General features: G+C 43.7%; 1 protein-coding gene across 4 annotated transcripts in view; it reads right to left on the reverse strand.

Annotated features, from left to right (window-relative positions):
• The window catches only part of tox2 (TOX high mobility group box family member 2), a 104796-nt gene that overhangs the window by 20804 nt on the left and 63199 nt on the right, over positions 1-20793 (reverse strand). For all 4 annotated transcript variants that reach the window (XM_084463727.1, XM_084463728.1, XM_084463729.1 and 1 more), the window contains one exon: positions 7224-7508. In XM_084463727.1, the coding sequence (XP_084319853.1) occupies positions 7224-7508 (285 nt within the window). The remainder of the gene's footprint in view (positions 1-7223; positions 7509-20793) is intronic.

The raw sequence follows: 20793 nt of genomic DNA on the forward strand, positions 1-20793 counted from the left end.
AGCACATCGCTAGCACCTTCATTCAATGTCTAGATTCCATTTTATTTTATTTCATTTTCAAGCAAAGCATCCTTTTGTATTTCCTGGTCAAACCTGTATGCGTATTTATCCTATTCATTTCCAGACGCAGCGTATGTGATAGCCTTGGTGGACATTGGGAGCATTTGACGCAAACAAACTCAAGCCTCTTAGAGCCAATTAACATTCTTTTCATCCACGGATGTTTTGAAGTGAAAACTACTTCACTTGAATGCGCGATGGCCTTGCAGCCCTCAATGTTCTTAATCACAGATTCTTCCTCAACGTGCTCTTACGTGCAAAAACTGGCTTGTTTGTATTGTCTTCCACCAGAGGAGCGCTGTACAGAGACGATATGGAGGTTCTCTCCATGGCCACCAGGGTAGCATATTCCTGCTGCCAGAAGCAGAATGGGCTGATGGATGGCTGAGATAGAGCACAGTGCAATATGGACACGATTTCATGGCATGATAAATCGCAGCAGGGGCCACAGTTGCTAGATGTAATATGAAATGCTTTATCTACGTATCTTCCTTCATAACACCGGCTATCTGCTGTGGATAATTTTTGAATTGTTTCTTTGACTACACTGCTCTGCACTCTGATGATTTTTTGGGTGGCATTGTGTTTTTGTTTGGAGGAGAACAACCCACTTTATTTTTACCAACATGTGTTTGTTGTATGTTCTTTGACTGAATGGAAAACAATCACCTTCTTGTGTTGTTAGAGAAAGTAGACACAGTGAAGCGCAGAACACTGTGAGCTGTTCTAAAGCAGAGCAGTAAATGAACATTCAAACCTCAAAAGATTGGCAATGAAAAATTGATTGTGAAAGGCATGCAATTTGTCTCATAACTATTCCATTAAAGTTCGGCGTATGTACCATTCAACACCACTTTTGATTAAAAAGAGGAATGAAGTCGACACCTTATCCTCTGATTAGCTTAATCCTATAGGTTAATTGACTTTATCAGAGAGCGAGGTGCAGGAAAAGATTAGCTGACATTGAAGCTGGCATTGAACATCTCAACCCCACCCCAATAATAAAATTGGAAAATAACTTCTTTCAAGGCATTTCCTAATATACAACTACAGTTTCATATCATATTGCTAGAGAAATAAGGTACTTTCTCCCAGGAGATGAGAAGAGAATTGAATTTTTCTTATCGGTCATCTATTTTTCCACAGAATGCTATTACTTGCTGCCTGCCGTTGCTAAGCAACAGGAAATATTAATAGGAGCTTTTATTAGCTGGGCTTTACCAGTGGAGTACTAAAATGAGGAAGTGGAAAACATGAATGTGTTACATAAATCTCTGAACCTTTCAGGGTTCGCACAAGTCTCTGTTTGTCCTCTGATTTATCGCTGTGATGGTTCATTTATGGGACTGAGGGTGTGTGTGTGTGGGGGGGAGGTTGTGAAATACCAAAATGGTACATTAGCGTAAGGCGCTATTTGAAAATAAATAATCACAAACAAAATAACAACAAGTTTTTTGCATTCATATATATTTCGTTTCATTATTTCATGAATATTTCTTACGGTAGATTACAAGAGAGAGCGCTGAATAAGCAAAGTCTGTTTTGTGTGATGGTGGGAGCCTTGATGATTCTTGCGCATTTCCTTTGTGTCTGAATGGCTAAAATAAGTGATATAAATATAAATCCCACTCTATCAGTGGGCTTGTTGAACTGTGGTGGAAAGGGCCAACCATTCCATCATGTTGCGGGACAGCGTAATCCTTTTAGCCAATGACTGAGAATGACGGCCTGGAAAGAAATGGCTTCTTGCTTCATATCATCACCGCATATTGCATTTTGAACGATAAGTATAGCACAATGCCCCGGCTCAAAAACAGACTTAAATCTATCGCCATTATGATGATGGACAATGCCAGTAACACATGCCAGGCAATCTAATGTTGGGAGCACATGCACAACAATAAATAAATAACTAATAAAATACAGACATGATCAGAATCGCTAGCCTTTTGGTTTATCAGATTCTATTCTTCTTTCCTGTGATGAATATGCATCAGTAATGAAAAACCAAAAATTATGTCCGAGGAACATTTAACAAGATCCAATTCATTGTGGTAATGATTAGCTGTGGGATATTTTCCTATAATGCATTGGGTATTTTTATTTGGCAAATGTATGATCTAGCCCTAAATGTCTGTTGGTAATAGGGTTAGGGTTAGGGTTATTTATAATGAACCTGAAGGTGTAGACATTGACATATAGCAGGTTTTTGAAGTCTGTTTCATGTTTTGTAGCAGACTGTTATTTTTGTACAAATATTGATAAGCAAGTCCTTCCCTTTAGAGCTGGACATCCGGTCAATGATTTAATTAATCAATGAATAAACAAATGGATGTGACCGACATATAATACTCGCATTTGAGCCAGCAATTTGGAATTCTATGTTGCTGTAGTTGTTACTGTGGATTATTGCACTTTTCTACACATCTGGACTCTAACAGAGCCATGGTATCTCTACAATGAATACTCACAGGCCTAATACCATCCGGAAATGAATCCTTGTTTATGTATCAGTCATACAACATCACACGTAAACATACAAGCTAAACAACATGACATTGCTAACTTGTGATTCCAGAAAGTCTTCACGTGCGGTATCCAAGATGTCTATCTCTCCTGGCTTTTTATTGATAAGATCGGTGCAACCTGAGCACAGCTATTCAATGTCTAATGTGCTTTGGAACTTGTGGAAGATAGTATGACAGTGGGGGCATTAACATAGAGAGAGAGAGAGAGAGAGAGAGAGAGAGAGAGAGAGAGAGAGAGAGAGAGAGAGAGAGAGAGAGAGAGAGAGAGAGAGAGAGAGAGAGAGTCCTGCCAAATGCATCAAAACATCAGAGAAAGGCTTCTCTGAAAGATATCAGGTTTGGCCAGGAGGGGCTTCTCCACCACAAGACAATAAGTATCCCTGAAAGAGTCTGACGAACTGTAAGAATTACCTCTCTACAAATTTTGTAGAGAGGTTAGTTTAGTACAAGTGCATTATTCACTCTGGCTTGACAGACGAGACGAACGTGGCTTTCTGTTTAAAGGATGTAGTTAGCATAAGTCATTATGTCTCTCTTGTTAACTTTAGTTGTACATTTAAAAAAAAGCATGAATCAATCATAAGCCCAACTAAAAACAAAATTGTTTGATCCTCCTGGTGGAAGGTACTTAGCATGTTAAACAAAACATTTGGATCTCTCACTGGGCAAGAGAGCAAAGAGAGCCCAAAGAGTGCAGAGCAGCCAAATATCTGCCAGTCCCAAAATGTGTGCTAGCTTTTGAAAAAAGTCATTCATGAAAATGCTGTTAATAAGATTCGTTCAAATTAAAAAACATCATTCAAATGAACAATACTAGGAAAAAAAATCAATGAAATGTTAAATAAACACCCATTGTGTTGCGGTTGTCTTGCTATTTATGATAGATCTGTATCGACATATTCCACATATGGCCCGCTATGTAGAGGAACATACCTTGAGCAAGGTTACCCACAAGGCTCATACTCATAACATTGGCACGGCTCCGAATACAATAATGCAAAACATGTTAATGTAATACAAATATACCTTTCAAATATTCCGGAGGTACAGGAAACTCAAGGTTCACGGCTATTTTCGACACATTTTCCCAAAAGAATAAAATAAAGATTCTCCTCTTCTCGTGACCGTACCAGAGTATCTTTGCTCTTACCCCCCCCCCCTCCAGCCACTATTCCCTCTCTCTCACTCTCTCCTCCACATATTACTCCCTCTCACTCTCTCTCTCTCCCCTCTATCCTCATCCCCTCTTCTCTCCGTCCAGCCCTATAGCACTCTTTTCATTGCCCAGCTCACGTATTGAATCTGCCTGATGAAAACAGATCTCACTGCGGCACCACAATAGAATGGCTGATGCAGGAAAGATGAACCGTAATGGATTTTTTTTTCAATGTGCTCAAGATTGAATATAAGGCCTGACCTCCAGATGTAGTGGATCCATTTCAACAGCATAGATATTGTTTATAGTAGACACACGCACGTTACACAGAAGCACACACACACACACACACACACATGCATACACAAACACACGTGTGTGCATGTGCCCTCCCGCTACACACACTGTGTCTACATATTACATAGACACCACACAAACATGCTCACAGACATGTACTTGCTGCAACATGCACACACACGTACACACACACACGCACACGCACACACACACACACACACACACACACACACACACACACACACACACACACGTGCCGGCACCCTCCCCCACACACCCTCCCCCACACACACACACACACACACACACACACACACACACAGTGTCTCCATATTACAAAGACATACACCCACACATGCATGTCGTACACACACACACACACACACACACACACACACACACACACACACACACACACACACACACACACACACACACACACACACGTGTGGGTGCACCTTCCCCCAACACACAGTGTCTCCATATTACATACAAAAACTCAAACACACACACACACACACACACACACACACACACACCAGGGGCAACTTCCCCTGCAGCAGCACCTCATCCCATCAACATATATACTGTTGCTATCGAGCCCCTCCTCCCTGGCCCAGACCAATCCCCATCCAGAGCAATCTAACAGGAGAGAAAGCAGCTCTTTATTTATCCATCTATCTGCGTAGAGTAGGTACGTTGATAATGGCAGCGCCGCCTTGTTTGAAGTGCACAGTGCGCCTAATTACCCTGCCCACCAGAGTGTGTCAAGGTGACTCACCGTTTTTAATAGATACCCGGGTCTTTCTCCGCACACACACACACACACACACACACACCACACACACACACACACACAATGAACCTCTGCTATGCTTTGGGTAGATTTAGCCATGCGGGCGATTCGATTTGAACTGTTTCTTCTTTGGGTCGCTGTTTTCTATCTGTGCTACTTTATATGCTACGTTATACGTTTCATTCAGGGTTCTTTGGCTGTAGTTTATGGATTCGTCTCTGAGCTGTTCAAAACCAGAATGCATTTGGAGAAAATCGAGGATTGAGTGGTTTAAGAGCAAAGAAAAAAAGCAATTCGTAAAAGATCCAAGATCAATTGATAAAAAATACTTTTGCTTTCATTTGAGTAATCAAGTCGTGATTTTATGCCATTACTCTTAACACTACGTACTACACACGGCTATGGTTCTATTCGAGAACCTGGGACAACAGAATAATAATACAGCACCGTGAGAGCTGAAGATTCATTTCATTAAAATTCTATTTTAAATAGCTTTTTTTTACCTGACTGGATTTACAATAAACTAAAAGCCCCTTTGGATCCCTCACTACCGACACCAACATCAGCTCATCCATTGAATACAATAACACAGCAACTAGTGTGCTGGTTCATATTAAAAGCAAAAAGAAAATAACCACAACAACAAAAGCATAAAAGCCTGGTGTGTTTTCATCGTACAACCTGCCATATTCGCTTTATTCAAACCAGGCCATATGTGTGTGTGTGTGTGTGTGTGTGTGTGTGTGTGTGTGTGTGTGTGTGTGTGTGTGTGTGTGTGTGTGTGTGCGTGTCTGTGTGTGCTGTGAAGCCGTAATGAATTACCTGTCCACCAAGAGAACAAATGGCCAATCAACCACTGTCTCCCCTGTAAAGGTCATGATCAAAATGTGAAATGACGATGAAGATAAATGATATACGAGTCCAATACCTATGGGAGCATTACAGGGAGCAGCGTCGTATATTTCAAGATTTGTATCAAGCCGCGGCGTTGCCTGGGACCAGTGGGTGCTGTTTACCCCTCATCTGTCATTGTTTATGAGAAACATTCAAATATGCTGCGTGAAATTTAATACGCATGGCGGCCTCTTAGTTTTTGTCAAAGGGATGATGAATCCTATATCTAAAAAATAACAAGTTTTTTTGTATTCAACAGGATTGGTTGTTTACACAATACTGCAACTGTAATACATAAAGAAACGCTGCAATGAAACGATTTTGTGATATTCTGACCTTCAAAGTTCAGATAGGATTTTGGATACACCAAAAGGCGATGTCATCAATATAAAAATCAAATCTAAAAAGAATGTTGTGTTTCATTTGATGCCTGGCTGAAGGCATCTGAGAACGCCCTGTACTTAAATATGCATGAATCAATAGTGAAACTGGCTTCATCTTCAATACACAAATGTAGCTACTCTGGTTGTTTACATCAGTTAAAATACAGAAAGCTTTGGTTTTGTACATTTATTGAAGTAAAACTGTAACATGTACAACATTACCACAACGCTGTTACCTAAAAAAATTCTAACTGCCAAAATGTGGGGAAAGGTTCTATTTTTTACTGCATCACATGTGAATGCAATTACGGGTTGTAATTAGGGAAGGGTTTTGTATGGTGCTGAGAGAGTAATCAGTGGGTATTCATCGTGATATGCCTGACAGATTGACCGATGCAAGCTGTCTCCAAATGATACTATAGAATTTACCCACAATCCTTTTCTCCGTGCATAAGAGCTGACTTAGCAGCCAATGAGCTCCATTAAAGTCCCCCATCCCCCATTTCTTTCCTCCTTCATGTTGTAATATATTCTTTATGTTAAATTTCCTTTTTGTGTGCGGTTGCACACACTGTATCATGAAATGAGTGCTTGCAGTGCTGTTTTGTTTAATGAGGTTGATATTTTTGTACATCCAAAAAAGTGTTTGATAGATATAACGATATAAAGATATAACTCATGTTTTATATTAGGGATATGAAACATTTGCTGCACAAATGATATTGCATTTTGTCTGTTTGTTTGACACTTTGTCTGTCTGTCAGTCTATCCCTCTCTCTTTCTCTATATCCTCTCTATCTCCCTCTCTATCTATCTATATGTCTCTCTCTCCATCTATCTACCTGTATGTCGCTCTCGCTCTCTGTCTCTATCGCTCTCTTTATCTATCTACCTATGTCTCTCTCTCTATCGCTCTCTCATCTTTCTACCTATATGTCTCTCTCTCTATCTGCCTATATATCTATCTCTGGCTAGATCTCTATCCGTATATCTATCAATCTATCATTCTATATACATAACTCTCTGTCTCTATCTATCTATCTATAGTCTGCCCGTAGATCAAATAGAATGCTGGGTGTAGACTGTGTTCCCCTTTGACAGCCACTCACCGAGGGCATCTGGCTGGAGAGCAGGTGGCCGTCCTGGGCCAGCATGTTGGACATCATGAGGGCGGGCAGCTCCGGGTAGGAGTAAGGGTTGATGAGCCCGTTGTGGGGCAACGAGTGGCAGAGGTACCCGGTGGAGTCGTGCTCCATCAGGTGGAGGAGGGAGGGCTCCGGGTGGTTGGGTGGAGTGATGGGCGGGATCTCGTAGTCCTCGTCGCCCGCGGCGTTCCCGCTGGGGTTCCCGGAGCCGCCGCCACCGCCGCCGCCGCCGCTCTGGCCCGTGTAGCTCTGGGAGAAAGGCCGGGACAAGGAAGGTAACGAGTTGGTATGTATGAACAGCACTGAATGTGAATTATACATACAGCGGCCTGGTGAAGTGATAGTAGTAGTTTTAAAGCTAGGGTAAGTTATTTATTTTAGATGCATTTTTTGTCTTGATTGTTCATCAAAAAATCGAATGTTGTCACAAAAATAAAATCCAGTATCTTTGGCTTTTGCAGTCCTATTATAAACCGATCCAATTGTTTCATTCGGCCAGAATGAAATGATTGGATGGCCTACCTCCCCGTCTACCACTCGCCTACCTCCGTCACTCTTCTTTGCACATGACTGGATTCTTCCCCAAGGCTAGGTACTTATTTTGCTAAGGCTAGCAACCTAGTCATGTGTTTTGGGGGAGTGGCTTTGGAGGGAGGCCTAAAGAAATTTTTTGGTTGGATCCTTTCAATATCAAGCATACTGGCTCCAAGTTGCTAACCCTAGCTTTAATGAGGCATAATTAGTTTGAAAGTGAGATAAAGTGCTCCCAAATCCCAGAATGCATTGCAGAAGCCTTGTGTAGAGCACCTCAAGGGTGTGATGAGGACCCTCGTGACTCCCTGGCCCCTCAGTTATAGTACGATACACAGTTACAAGATACATTACTTTACCTTGTAAAGTAACATTATGTCAGTGGGCTAATAAAAGCGCCTTCCGAAAGCCACATCTTTCTCTACACTAACGGGAAAAACACCAACAGGACCACAGTGAAAACCGACACACTGTAAAAAGTATTAAGTGCAATGTTTATGTGTTACACCAGCAGAATATCAGAACATCCTATCCCTATTAAATAACAGCACCAGCCACGGAATCAAAGTAAGTAGTAAAGCATCATGGCTGTGAGATTCTGCACAAAGAGAGCTCCACTCAAACCACTATTACCGGAGAAAAGAGAAGAACCTCTGTTTCACGGAGTTGTCCAAAGAAAAATAGCAGGGGGATCTTAACAGGGAATGAAAAGCCATTTTGTCTAATACGATCCAAGTCGACTCCCATTGTAACGGCCAAGTCAAATTAATCATCACAAATAATATTCTGGTGTCAGCCATTCAAGGGGTTTTTAATAGAATTTTTATGATTCATGTCTCGCCGTATACATCAAACAGTCAGTTCTGCAACATTTCAGAAATCAATTCAATATCATCTTTGTGTAGGCTGTCATCCTGGCTGGCAGAGCGGTCATTTATCTCTCAAACAGATACTTTTAGAAAATAAAGGGCAAAAAGAAAGAGATGGGGGGTGGGGTGGGGGGGGGGGGGAGAGAGGAGAAAGGATAGTGACTGCTATTCTGTCCACCAGCGCCACAGACTGTCTCGACCACATTTACAGACGGGTAAATACCAGGCAGGTGGTAGAGGGACAAGAGCAATTGTATTGCTTTTGCGGAAAATCTACAGCTTTTAGATTTGATTGAATTAGATGGATTCGAATTGATTATCAAAGACAAGCAGTACAACAAGTTAAAAGGAAAATCATTAGACATAGAGATTGCAGACAGAGAGGTAAACATTTAAAATGTGCTTTAATCCGCTTGCATGTTGGGACAAATTAAAAAAGAAAAATGCGTAAAAGCTTCAAATTGGTTCACTTTGCGTTGACAACGTGTGCGAAACTGGTGGCTATTCATTTTCCGAGCTGTCCTTTGAAGACAGCTGCTTTTGTAAACCTTCTGGGCTAGAGTTATTGTTTGGTCTAATGGACACGAAAACAAACATTTCCTGAGATTCAATTCCCCTCATAATTGTTGGAAGGAAACTCAACTGTCTGATGTAAACATTGGGGGCATTGTGTAACGCGAGCCCTCCTGTACACGTCCTCTTGGCAGCCTTGCGTGGCTGTCATCATTTTTACCATCCACTCATATTGTTGGGTCTTGATCCATTCCCCTATTGGGGAAGGGAACCCACAACATAAGATCCATCATGCTTAGTGGTCCCCTCTCTGGGCCTGTATTATCAGCTTTTAGATTTTATTTTCCTACTTAGTTTTTTGTTATTCTTAGAGTATGTGCTTTGCCGACGTTGTCTGTGACCCATTGAATATCTTTGCTTGTGTTTGAGAGAGATAGGAACTGAGGGTGTGCGTCATGTGTTGGGATTGCCTTGAAAAAAAAACTGCAGTGCTGCACTTGATGATAAAATGTAAATACCAAGAGCGTATGAAGGATGAAGGCAAAAAGGACTTAGATGCCATATTTCACAATAGTAATGCTTGTGCAGAGGAAGAACATAAGGACTAATGTAAACTAATAGTTTTCGCTATACGTCTTCCCAATATAAAATCCAAACAAAGGAAGGGAGTTTGAAGGATGTGACAGAGACCAACATATTTTCTTGTATTGCATTGTTAATCCTTCACTTCTTTCCTATAAATACCCTGCATGTTGAGACACATGTTTATGTGTTATCTGATGACAAACTATTCAGTGATTTTGAGGGAAGATAATAACTATATTATATATAGAGTTATATCTTGTTATTTTGACTCTCATAACAGTATAATTATTTTGACTCTTATGGAGTACAGATACAGTCAACCTAAAATATGTACACAAAGGAGAGGTTAGATGAGGCACAAAGAGCGTGATCTGTGGAACTATCTAAAGGCAGGAATCCAACAGATTGGGGTCCAAAGACTGTTGTTTCATGGAGAGTTCTATTCCTAATGAGATTGCATGCACAGAGCCAACAACAACAACCACAACAACATACTGACTAACGATTCGCCTTTTCTCTTTGAAATGTAAAATCAGAACAAAGGACATGCATGGGATGAGTCCCCCAGCCGAACATATATCCTAGTAACGCATTGCATTATTAAACAATAACCCACCATCCCATGTGTGGCTGTAGCAGACCTCTGTTATACAACCACACACATAGATTGCTTTGTTTCCAGCCCATCACAGAAGACAACCATGTCCTTCCTTGATCAATATCACTGGCGACACACAACACTACAGGGACTATCACTGCCTATATATAGCCTTCCCCATTTTTTCCATTTCACTAAATATTTCTTCCTCTTTTTTTTTTTTTTTACACAGACTCCAGCACAATCTGTGGTGTTTTAATTAAGCGGCGCATCCTCAGACCGAAACTGCTACATCCACGACACACACACCTTGCATTTAAGAGAAACAGATGAACACACAGTTGGTCTGGGACGGAGATGGAAAATAAATAGCGCTGAATGGGAAGCGCTCCAGCCCGTCTTGGCTTGGCACGGATCTGGGTCTCCGGCGACGCCTGAGTAGTCAGGGCCCTCTGTGGATTACATCGACTGTAGCAAATGGCTCATTATCTGCATATTTTGCTGGGAATTAGTTACGCTGTCTCTCTTGAAAGTGAGAAGAATTAACTAAGGATATGGTTGCCGGGCGAACACATTTATCGCATTAGTGGTTAAGACTGTCGTATTCAAAACATAATATTTATATGGGATTCTTTTTTTATTGCTTCGGTTTTTTTGGAGTAGTAGTACTAGTAGGCTAGCATTTGTTTGTGTTTGGTTTGTGTATGGGCTGATTTACATACTAAAGCTTGTATTGATGCCGGCGGGGTCATGCATAACTGGTCCACATGCAGATACCTTGCTAAAAGGTAAGTCAATAAATGGAATTACACAATAGCACTAGACAAGAACAAGTCTGTATCGTCGGAAAACCATTATTTCTTCATGATTGGAATTCCTGTTGCTATTGTACTTCCATATATGCAACTAGAATGCAGATTGAATAGACATATGTGGAAAGAATCAAATATATGGAATATATACAGAGCAACATTGGATGAGGCACCGATAGCATGATCTATGGTAGTGGGTATATGTAAAGGCAGATGCTGGAATCAGGCCTAGCGCACAACACACTTTGGAGTCCAAAGTCAGCGTTTGTTTGGCGGGGAGGGCGGGGAAAGACAGCTCGGCCAGAGACGATGACAGATCTGCCGTACCACTAATGTGCACTTATCTGCCTATTGGAGAGCTTTGTCACAACGTGATTTATGCTTGAAACTCCCCCACATACTACCGCTTCCATCACCTTCGACACCCCCCAACCCCCCCCCCCCCCCCCCCCCCCTTCTCCGCCACCTCCTCCTCCTCCTGCTTCGCGTCGCCACAGTAACCCCTCCCCCTTGCCCGTGACAGGCCCGGTTATCTCTCTTTTTCACGTGGTCTGGAGTTTATTTTAGAGGGTGTCATCCATTTTGTCCAGGCTGAACACCCCTTCCCCAAATAAAGCTCCTAATGTACTTATATATTCATGCAGTTCAACTCAGAGGTCCGTTTCTTCTCTTGGTATGGGTTGCTGTTGACTGTTGCTACCATTGGGGTTTTGCTTAAGATTATGGTGTGGAAAAAGAAATAATCTATTTTAACAGCTTGTCACATAGTATGTCAAGAGAAATGCCCTATACTGTGGTCAAGTGTAAAATAAAGTCTAGTGCCATTTGTCAAGAAAGGAATCTGTATCAGAATGTTCTACGACTTGTGAATACAAATGCATCAGAATGTGCATGAAACGGGCTGAAGGCCACAAGCTATCACTTGGGCACTGCGTAAGACAAGGCTAGCATCACATTCCACCATGATGAGCTTCACAACAGTATTTTGGCTAAACCTAGAGTACATCCTACTACCAATGGACACAATGTGGCTTTAGGTTACCGTCAGAGGTGTTGACCCCGAACCCTGATGCCCTCCGCCAGGGGCCCAACGGGTCTGGAGCCTGAGGGCCCCTCACTCATCTCAGCAGGTTCTGCTGATCCAGGCTCGCCTCCTATCCATCCAGGGAATTAAACTGAGTCGATATATTATTTATTTGCATGTTTGTGGCGCTGTTGGTAAACAGGTTTCAGGGTCGGCAAGGTTAAAGCGCTTTTTCCGGCGCCTGAGCCCCCAAACTGCAATATCGCAATGACTTGGCTTCGACCGGGAAAGATAAACGAAGAAGTCGCTGATGATCTGTGACAAGAAACTGCAATGTATGTTTCGTGTGACCATCATGTCAAATGAAAGTAGGAAAAAAGCCAAGATTTACAACACTAACTACGGCAACTCGTACAGAAGCGCAAACTATCAAACAGCCACAGATGGCCAGGTTCCCCTCGTACATCATTACCAACAAACCCGTCCATCCACTCACAGCCAGCCTCTCTAATTGCTTGTACTTTTCGTCTTCCCTTCCCTTCGTGTCTCTTTCCGCATGTACCTCGGCTTGTGTGTCCTGTTCCTTGTGTACCGCACGCTCGTCAGCCCAAGGGTCAGGGGTCATCCACATCTGATCGCGTGTCAGAGCGTATTAGAATCACAGCTTTTGTGCCATGTCATATTTCATTATGCATTTGACTCATCTCCCGGGTCATGGGGGTCAGTGTGATTTGATTAGATGACAGAAATGATATAATTTGCGTTTAACCCTGGGCTGTATAGGCTCTGAGTGGACTACTAATGCATTTCACAACAGATAGGGGCTGATCTCCTCCACCAGTGACTAATCTGAAGTGGCACACACTGCAGTCAATGTTTGTATGTGTGTGTGTGTGTGTGTGTGTCAAAACATGGAGAGAGGTTTACTCAAATAATAAACACAACCTTTCATCACCACATCATATGTCACCCTCTCTCTCTCTCTCTCTCTCTCTGTCTCTCTCCCTCCCTCTATATATATATACATATATATCTTTCTCCCTGTCTCTGTCTGTATTTGTGTATTCTACTTGTCTTCACTCTGCGCACTCGCTCTGCAAACTTACTGGGACATGCATAGCCCCTGCTCCATCTAAAGGGATGTGACAGGACAAGCAAAAACATATCTGTATTTCATAACACACCTTTAACGTCTGACTATATCATAAAGTACGGGTGGCCAATCAGCTTGAATTATTAAAACACTTGAGGATCCAGAGCACATTAATTTGAATGTAGTATAATTATATATCAGCAACAATTATAGATACAGAATGTAGGGGAAACATATTGATTCACGAGTCACAAGGGGTTAATTAGATGGGGGGTGGTAATTATAGCATACAATTCACACAAGCCATCATCATGGTCTGCGTGGCGCCTGCATGAGGTCATGCCTAGCATGGCACTTTGCAAATACAATACAGGAACAACCGCTGTCAAACGCATGCGTGTCCCACTCTGCCACCATGCATAGAATGCATAGGAGGGTAAGCAGGGAGGTGTTTGGTCTTCACCAACAGGCATCTAGAGTGACGGTGACCAGCCCTCGACGTGGCCGTTGTTGTTGTTGTTGGGTGAGGTGAGGTAAAGATAGCACTGGGGAGACATGGGGGCAGGAACAGAGACAAAACAACCCAACAAAAACAAGATGTCAGAGGGAGGGAGTGTGGTGGAAGAGGAGGGAGAGGAGGGAGAGGAGGGAGAGGAGGGAGGTGGGGCGAATGGGAAAGGGAAGATGGAGAATTCAGAATTTCAAATGAAGGGAGCGTAATCAAACGTATTGCCTGACAGGGTCAATCAGGCTTTACAATGGTGCATGGCTGGACACATTACTTCCCCGCTCCCCTGTCTCTGGCGATACACCGCCGCCATGTCCCCCGCAGAGAGCGGGCCTTTAGAGGAGCTACCATGCCTTTACTCCTTTTAGATTCGGTCTCTTTTTATTGCAGTGTCCAATGTCATGAGAAAAAGTCACAGTCACGCACTCATCGAACCAAAGACTGGCTGAGGCCACAGGAACGGCACGGATAATCGCTTGTCATTCATGTGGATTGGATTGTTAAGTTATCCATTGTGAAAACTTTTAATGGGTACCTCGACAATAGTGCTTCTGTGTTTGCATGACAAAACAAATTATTGTTGTGAGAATAAGCAAATAGACGAAAAAAAAAAAAGACCCAACAACAACAACAACCACAACAACAGTAAAGGGTTGGAGGAACTCAAGCGATTGACTTGAACAATGTTGGGACTAACAATAGGAGTGCTGATGGAGCAGTCAGCCAAACAAACGTGCATTATTCAGAGATTGTTAGGGTCCTGTCACCCACAATAAACTCTGCTCTACCCCAGGCAAGTTGGCAACCAGTTAACATATATGTATGTATGCATGTGTGCTTGTTTGTCCGTGTGTGTGTGTGTGTGTGTGTGTGTGTGTGCATGTGTGCGTGCGTGCGTGCGTGCGTGCGTGCGTGCGTGTGTGCGTGCGTGCGTGTGTGTGTGCACTCACAACTAAATGGTGAACATCTGTCTGAATAGTCATCTAACTATAAGTGCATGCTATGTCCTCGGTGGTCCATGTGCAGTACAATCCCTTTTGTGTGTGTGCGTGTGTGTGTGTGTGTGTGTGTGTGGGGGGGTGTGTGCATCCACATATGTGTGTGTGTGTGTGTGTGTGTGTGTGTGTGTGTGTATGTGTATACAATCTACCCAGAACAAAAGTACAGTCACGACACTATTACATGGCTGTGTATGTATGTGTGCGTGTGATAGTGTGTGTGTGTGTGTGTGTGTGACAAGCATGCATGTATGTATGTGTGTGTGTGTGTGTGTGTGTGTGTGTGTGTGCGTGTCTGCCTGAGTGCGTATGCATGCAAATGTGTGTGTGCGTGCGCATTGTGGATTCCACATGTTAAGTGCCTGAGAGGCGCCCGCTGGTTCAGAGTGCACGTGGGTGTGTGTGTGTGTGCATGGGGGGCTGGCACAGCTGGTGCGGGCAGGGAGGCAGCGGTCTGGTGCCCGGTGCCCCTGGTAAAGGCAGGGCTGGGGGTGGGGGTGGGGGGGGGGGGGGGTGGTGGAGATAAGCCCTCTCATGTCAATGGACCTCTCTGTGGCTCCTCTGTAGCTCGCTGTGCGGCCACACAATTGCACCACTGTCAGTTCTCCCACGTAGATTATGGACATAGTCAGGATTACACCCCCCCCCCACCCCCACCAATACGATTGGTTGTTGGTCGAGTATGAGTTTGCTCTGCTCAATGAGTGTGCAGACATGACGTCAACTGTGAGCCTCTGGAAAAGGTTTTTCAATTGTTGCGGTCGGTGCAACAAAAAGACAAAATTTCCCTCCAGTACTTCAACAGGTCGAGACCAAAAAAATGTACAACTAAAAAGAACAGCCAGAGATGTAGCTTTCAATGAGACAAGGCGAAAATACAAACAGGGCATCGCCTTAATTCACTCCTCTTTAGGCGCATGATGACGCGAACCGGTGTCAGCGTACCTAGAGGTGCATCAATAATTGGCTCTTGTTAATTATCCCAGCTGAGCCTTGTTGTTTGTTTCTCACCCTAACGAGTCTTGGTTCACCGGAGAGCGTTTTTTGCTCTCTCTCTCTCTCTCTCTCTCTCTCTCTCTCTCTCTTACCCTTGGCTGCTTCCCTGGCCTGCAGTAAGAGTTTGCTGGAGGCGGATACAGATTGTAACTATTTACATTAGTTCTTGGATAAGGAAATAGAGAGAGCGAAAGAGAGAGAGGAGAAAAAGATAGGGAGAGAGAGAGATATAAAGAGAGATCGGGAGAATGAGAGAATCTCCCTAGATAGAGGATCATAAAAAAGGGGTTTCCGAAGCGTTCCTTTAAGAGGTTGGTCTGTGCTCTCAACACCCACCCAGCCCGTTGCACAAATACATTAAGATGCCCATTAGCTCCGTCATGTGATCACCGGAGGCAACGAGAAGATGGACAGTTTGGCAAAGCGAGAAGCCTTGCACAAATACACCGCCGTGGACGTCTTGTTTGCAGTGCCCATCTAGGTAGAGCACTCCAAACAGAAGGCTTTTAAATGGAGCGAGGGACAAGGTTCTCTTTTCAGATGACAGTTTAGGAAACAAATGGCCTCAGGGAATGAGCTTTCCATCTTCTTACATTGCTTCGACAAATATCCCCCCCCCCATCACATTTTTTTTTATTTTTTGTGCTTTGTCTCTCCGCTACCTGCTTCGTCAGCGAACGGCTATAGAAATATTTTGGCAGGCCACTCTTTGTTTTCATTTCTACAAAGGAAAACTGAGTGAGAGAAAGAGAAAGAGAGAGAGAGAGAGAGAGAGAGAGAGAGAGACAGACAGAGAGAGAGAGATAGAGAGAAAATATTAAGTGAGAGAAGAGTGAGAGATTGAGAGATGGGGGGACGAAGTCAGGGGGAGAGAGCTGGAGAGGAGGGAAAGATTTGAGAGAATAAAGTGGGGTGGTGTAATAGGTGAAAGAGGAGGTAGCGAGAGAGAGAGAGAGAGAGAGAGAGAGAGAGAGAGAGAGAGAGAAGGAGAGAGCGCAAGAGAGGTAGATAATGAGAGGTAGGGAAGGTGTGAGGACGGACGGGAATGGAGTGAACGGGGAGAGTAAACGGAGGAAAGAAAATGAACAGGTGGTGGTGAAGGGAGGTGCAGGATATGTAGGCACGGCCGTAAACGGTGAGAGAAGGGACGAGGGAGAGGGGAGAGAGACGGACGTGATCGGAGGGAGGTGGACTAGCCGGTGATGGAGAACTACATCAAGATGGAGGGGAGGGGGGGAAGGACTGGCTGTTGAGAGAGTAAAGGTGTAGGAAAAAGGAAAGGAGAGAAAGAGAGAGAGAGAGAGAGAGAGAGAGAGGTGTAGATGGGGTCTCTCCTGGTGCCTGGGTCTCCAATCTAAACGACGGCAGAAGAGACTGTCGTAAATCATGCTAATGCTATAGTTCAGACCAGCAGGTCGAGCAGGGAGGGGGGAGGGGAGTCAAACCCCCAACCTCCAACACACAGACAGACACACACACACACACACACACACACACACACACACACACAGATGGACGCAAACATATACACATGTATTAGACACACAGACACACAGACACACACACAGACACACATACACGCAAACTTATACACACAAATAGACACACAGACACATACAAACGCACCCACACACACATATATATATATATATATATATATATATATATATTTATATACCAACACACACACACACACACACACACACATACACACACATAAACACAGACATATATACTTATATATATATACACACACACACACACACACACACACACACACACACACACACACACATACACAAACTGCAGAATGCACCGCAAGAGCTCACCCGGGCTTTAATCAGGGCAAACAATCGAGACGAGAGCGTCTCCCCCAATCAGAGGGGGCTTCCTGTCAGTCACACACCAGTGAATGCAACCAATCACGCGTTCCCAGCCTCCCGTCTCCCCCACCCCCCACCACCCAACTCAAAAGTCCAGACAGAGCGGTCAGGTTTTGGGTTGCGGCCAAAGGAAGGAACGTTTTTGTTACACATATGAAGAGGAGGAGGAGGAGTAGCAGGAGGAGGAGAAGGAGGAGGAGGAGGAGGAGGAGGTGGAGAAGGAGGAGAAAGAGGAGGAGAAGGAATGTTTGGGGGCATCGGCTCCACAGGAGCGTGATTGATTCAGGAGTCCTCAGAAGATATCAAGTTCTACAGACGCAGGAGCAGCTGACAACACTACTGCTCCTCACCAGAGAACCTGAAGGGCCAGCGTCGCTCTCTCTTCAGTATTTCCTAAGTCTTATTAGCGGGTCAATTGACGGTGCGCGAAATAACATCAAACCAATTTGTAACTGTGTTGTTATTATTCGAAAGCCTTTTCTTTTTTTTTTTGGTGTTAAAAGATAAAATACACCAAACAAACTAACACCAAACTCTAATAACCTCTGATCCCTCTCTGTGTGTGATTCACAGCTTGTCGGTTGGCACGCGCACGCCACACTAATTACAACGACAACTCACAGGGGAACGGCGCTTGCCAGCAATACATTTTAAAAAGACAGGCTACGACTGGCATGACGCCTAGAGGTAAAAAAAAAAATCCAAAACATGTAGTTCCAACTTGTTAAAACAAAAACTTTGAAAGTATTCACGTCCAGGTTTGGTTTTGCGGTGGTTTTTCTGTTGCGTACCTGTGCTCGATTTAAAAAAAAAGGGGATTGATGAGGGAAGCATGAACAAGGCAGGTGAACAAAAACAACAAAAGTTTCGAAGGGCGCAAACATCCATTTCGACTTTCCATTTTACCTGTGATGCTTAGCAAAGGCCGGCATTCAATGTGGGCAGTTAACTGTATTGTGTTTTAGCAGGCAAGGCCACACACACACACATTTGCACTACGCACAACACACACACACACACACACACACACGTGCACACACAGCATCTTGGCAGTAAAGACGCTCCACCAGCAGCCAATCAATAAAACCTTGTTACGCTAATTGCTCGATCATAATCTCCACTCCTACTTCTGCTGAATATCCAAACAGTCACTCCATTAGCCGAATTATTCCCCAGTGCAGTCCTGGTCCCCCCCTCCCCGCACCCCCTCTCCTCTCCCCTCTCTCTCTATCTCTCTCTCTCTCTCTCACATTCTCCCACTCTCCCATCACCCGTTTTTTCCCTGTGACATATTTCTCTCAAACGGCAATTCTGCTAAATGAATTCATAACTCAGGAAGGGAGACATCCAAGCCAAGCGTTGTCAAGGTAAAGTGCTGATGAAGTGCACTGTTTCTTTCACTTTGAGAAGGCATCTCCTGCAGTGCATTAACTTTGATCGCCTCGCTCTCTATCTCTCTCTTCCTCTCTCATCCACTCTCTTCCTCTGGTCCACTCTGTCTTCTCTCTCTTTTTCTCGCTCTCTCTGTCTCTCCGCCTCTACCGCAGTTCGGGGGGGTCTAGGGTCCAAATAATCCTGGACTCTTGCTGTCTTCGGCAAACAAGGAAATGTCTTTGCCTTAATGACTTGCTTGGCTGGGAATTCCCGTCACTTATTTCCCCCCCCTCGGCTTCTAGTGTCACTTAGGGATGTGAGAGAGAAATGAATGTCCGAAACGAAAGCAAGGAAGAAAGGAGTAGGGGTCAGGGTACGATGCCCACAAGAACATTGATAGGACGTGAGAGTTTATATGGATATGACAACACTGACCTCGTTTCTTTGTGACTCATCACAACAACCCTGTCCTCGAGGCTAAAGCAGGCCTGTGGGGCCGGCCCCCCACACAGAACCACTGCTGTATCTCCCACATGGTTTCACATTTACTTGATCACTGGTCACTCAAACGGCGACGACGCAAGCACTGGACGTGTTGTCACGTTGATCCCAATAAGATGGATCATGGTCTACTGCGGTCTGCAGGGAATGCACTATGCAATATTACAGCGGTTTTATGAGTGCCGGTACGATGTGTATCGGCTGTGATTCTGTGTAGATATATTAGATGTGGCCTGTTTATCATGAAATTTTTTAAATATTTTTAGGTTAACAGTAGGCCCTATTAGCCTACATTTCAAACTGTTGAACCATCATCTGTAATGCAAACTAAGAAGACATATCCCCCCCAACAAATCGCACCGTGGATGTGGCTATAGGACATTATGATTTCTCTGTGTCATTTTATTTTTGTGGTTTAATGTATGGGTTTAGGGTTGGGCCCCGGATTCAGCTTGTTTATTTAAATGAACTTGGTCAAACAGAACAGAACATGGTTGATGCAAATTGACTTTAGGCAAATCCACTACAGTGCCCTCTAAAGGTGGTACCATCCATGTGCTCCCACTGAGATTAAGCTGAAAATAGTATTGTGATACTCATGCATGAATACTTTTTTTCCAATAATGCTATACTTGGTTAATTCAGTGCGCAGTTGGTGGTGAGTTAATTATTTTCACAAAGCTGGAATATATACATTGTGGTCCTGTTTTTGTGTAAATATTTTATGATAGGGTTAGGGTTATATTTCATATACCCTTTGCATGTAAATGATTCCATCTACTGTGCCAACTGATCTGGCATTAATGTTGGTAGGTAGGCCAGATAAGCTGAGCAGGTTGGAAAATAAGACTAAAACGCAAACGCTGAGGCACATAGTTTCACAGTTTCATGGTGGAACCACTGACCCAAATGCATTTCAATTCACAAGAGATACTGAAGAATTATAGAGGCAGAGAGCAAGCGGCAGAGAGCGAGAGAGACACAGAGAGAGCCAGAGAGAAAGGGGAGGGGAGGCTGAGAGAGAGAGGGAGATAGAAACGTAAGAGAAAATTGAAAATTGAAGTATAAATAATGAGAGAAAGGCCGTGAAAATGAGCAAGAGGAGAGGGGGAGTGTGTGGGAATAGAGACAAAGGCTAAGGAAAGAGATGAGACAGAGAGAGTAACACAGACACAGATTAAAAAAAAAACAGAAAACAGATGAGATAATGAAAGCTACAGGCACTATCATTTGTTTCACCTAACCAAGA

The sequence above is a fragment of the Micromesistius poutassou genome (assembly GCF_964030765.1).
Source record: "Micromesistius poutassou genome assembly, chromosome: 2".
Taxonomy (NCBI): Eukaryota; Metazoa; Chordata; class Actinopteri; order Gadiformes; family Gadidae; genus Micromesistius; species Micromesistius poutassou.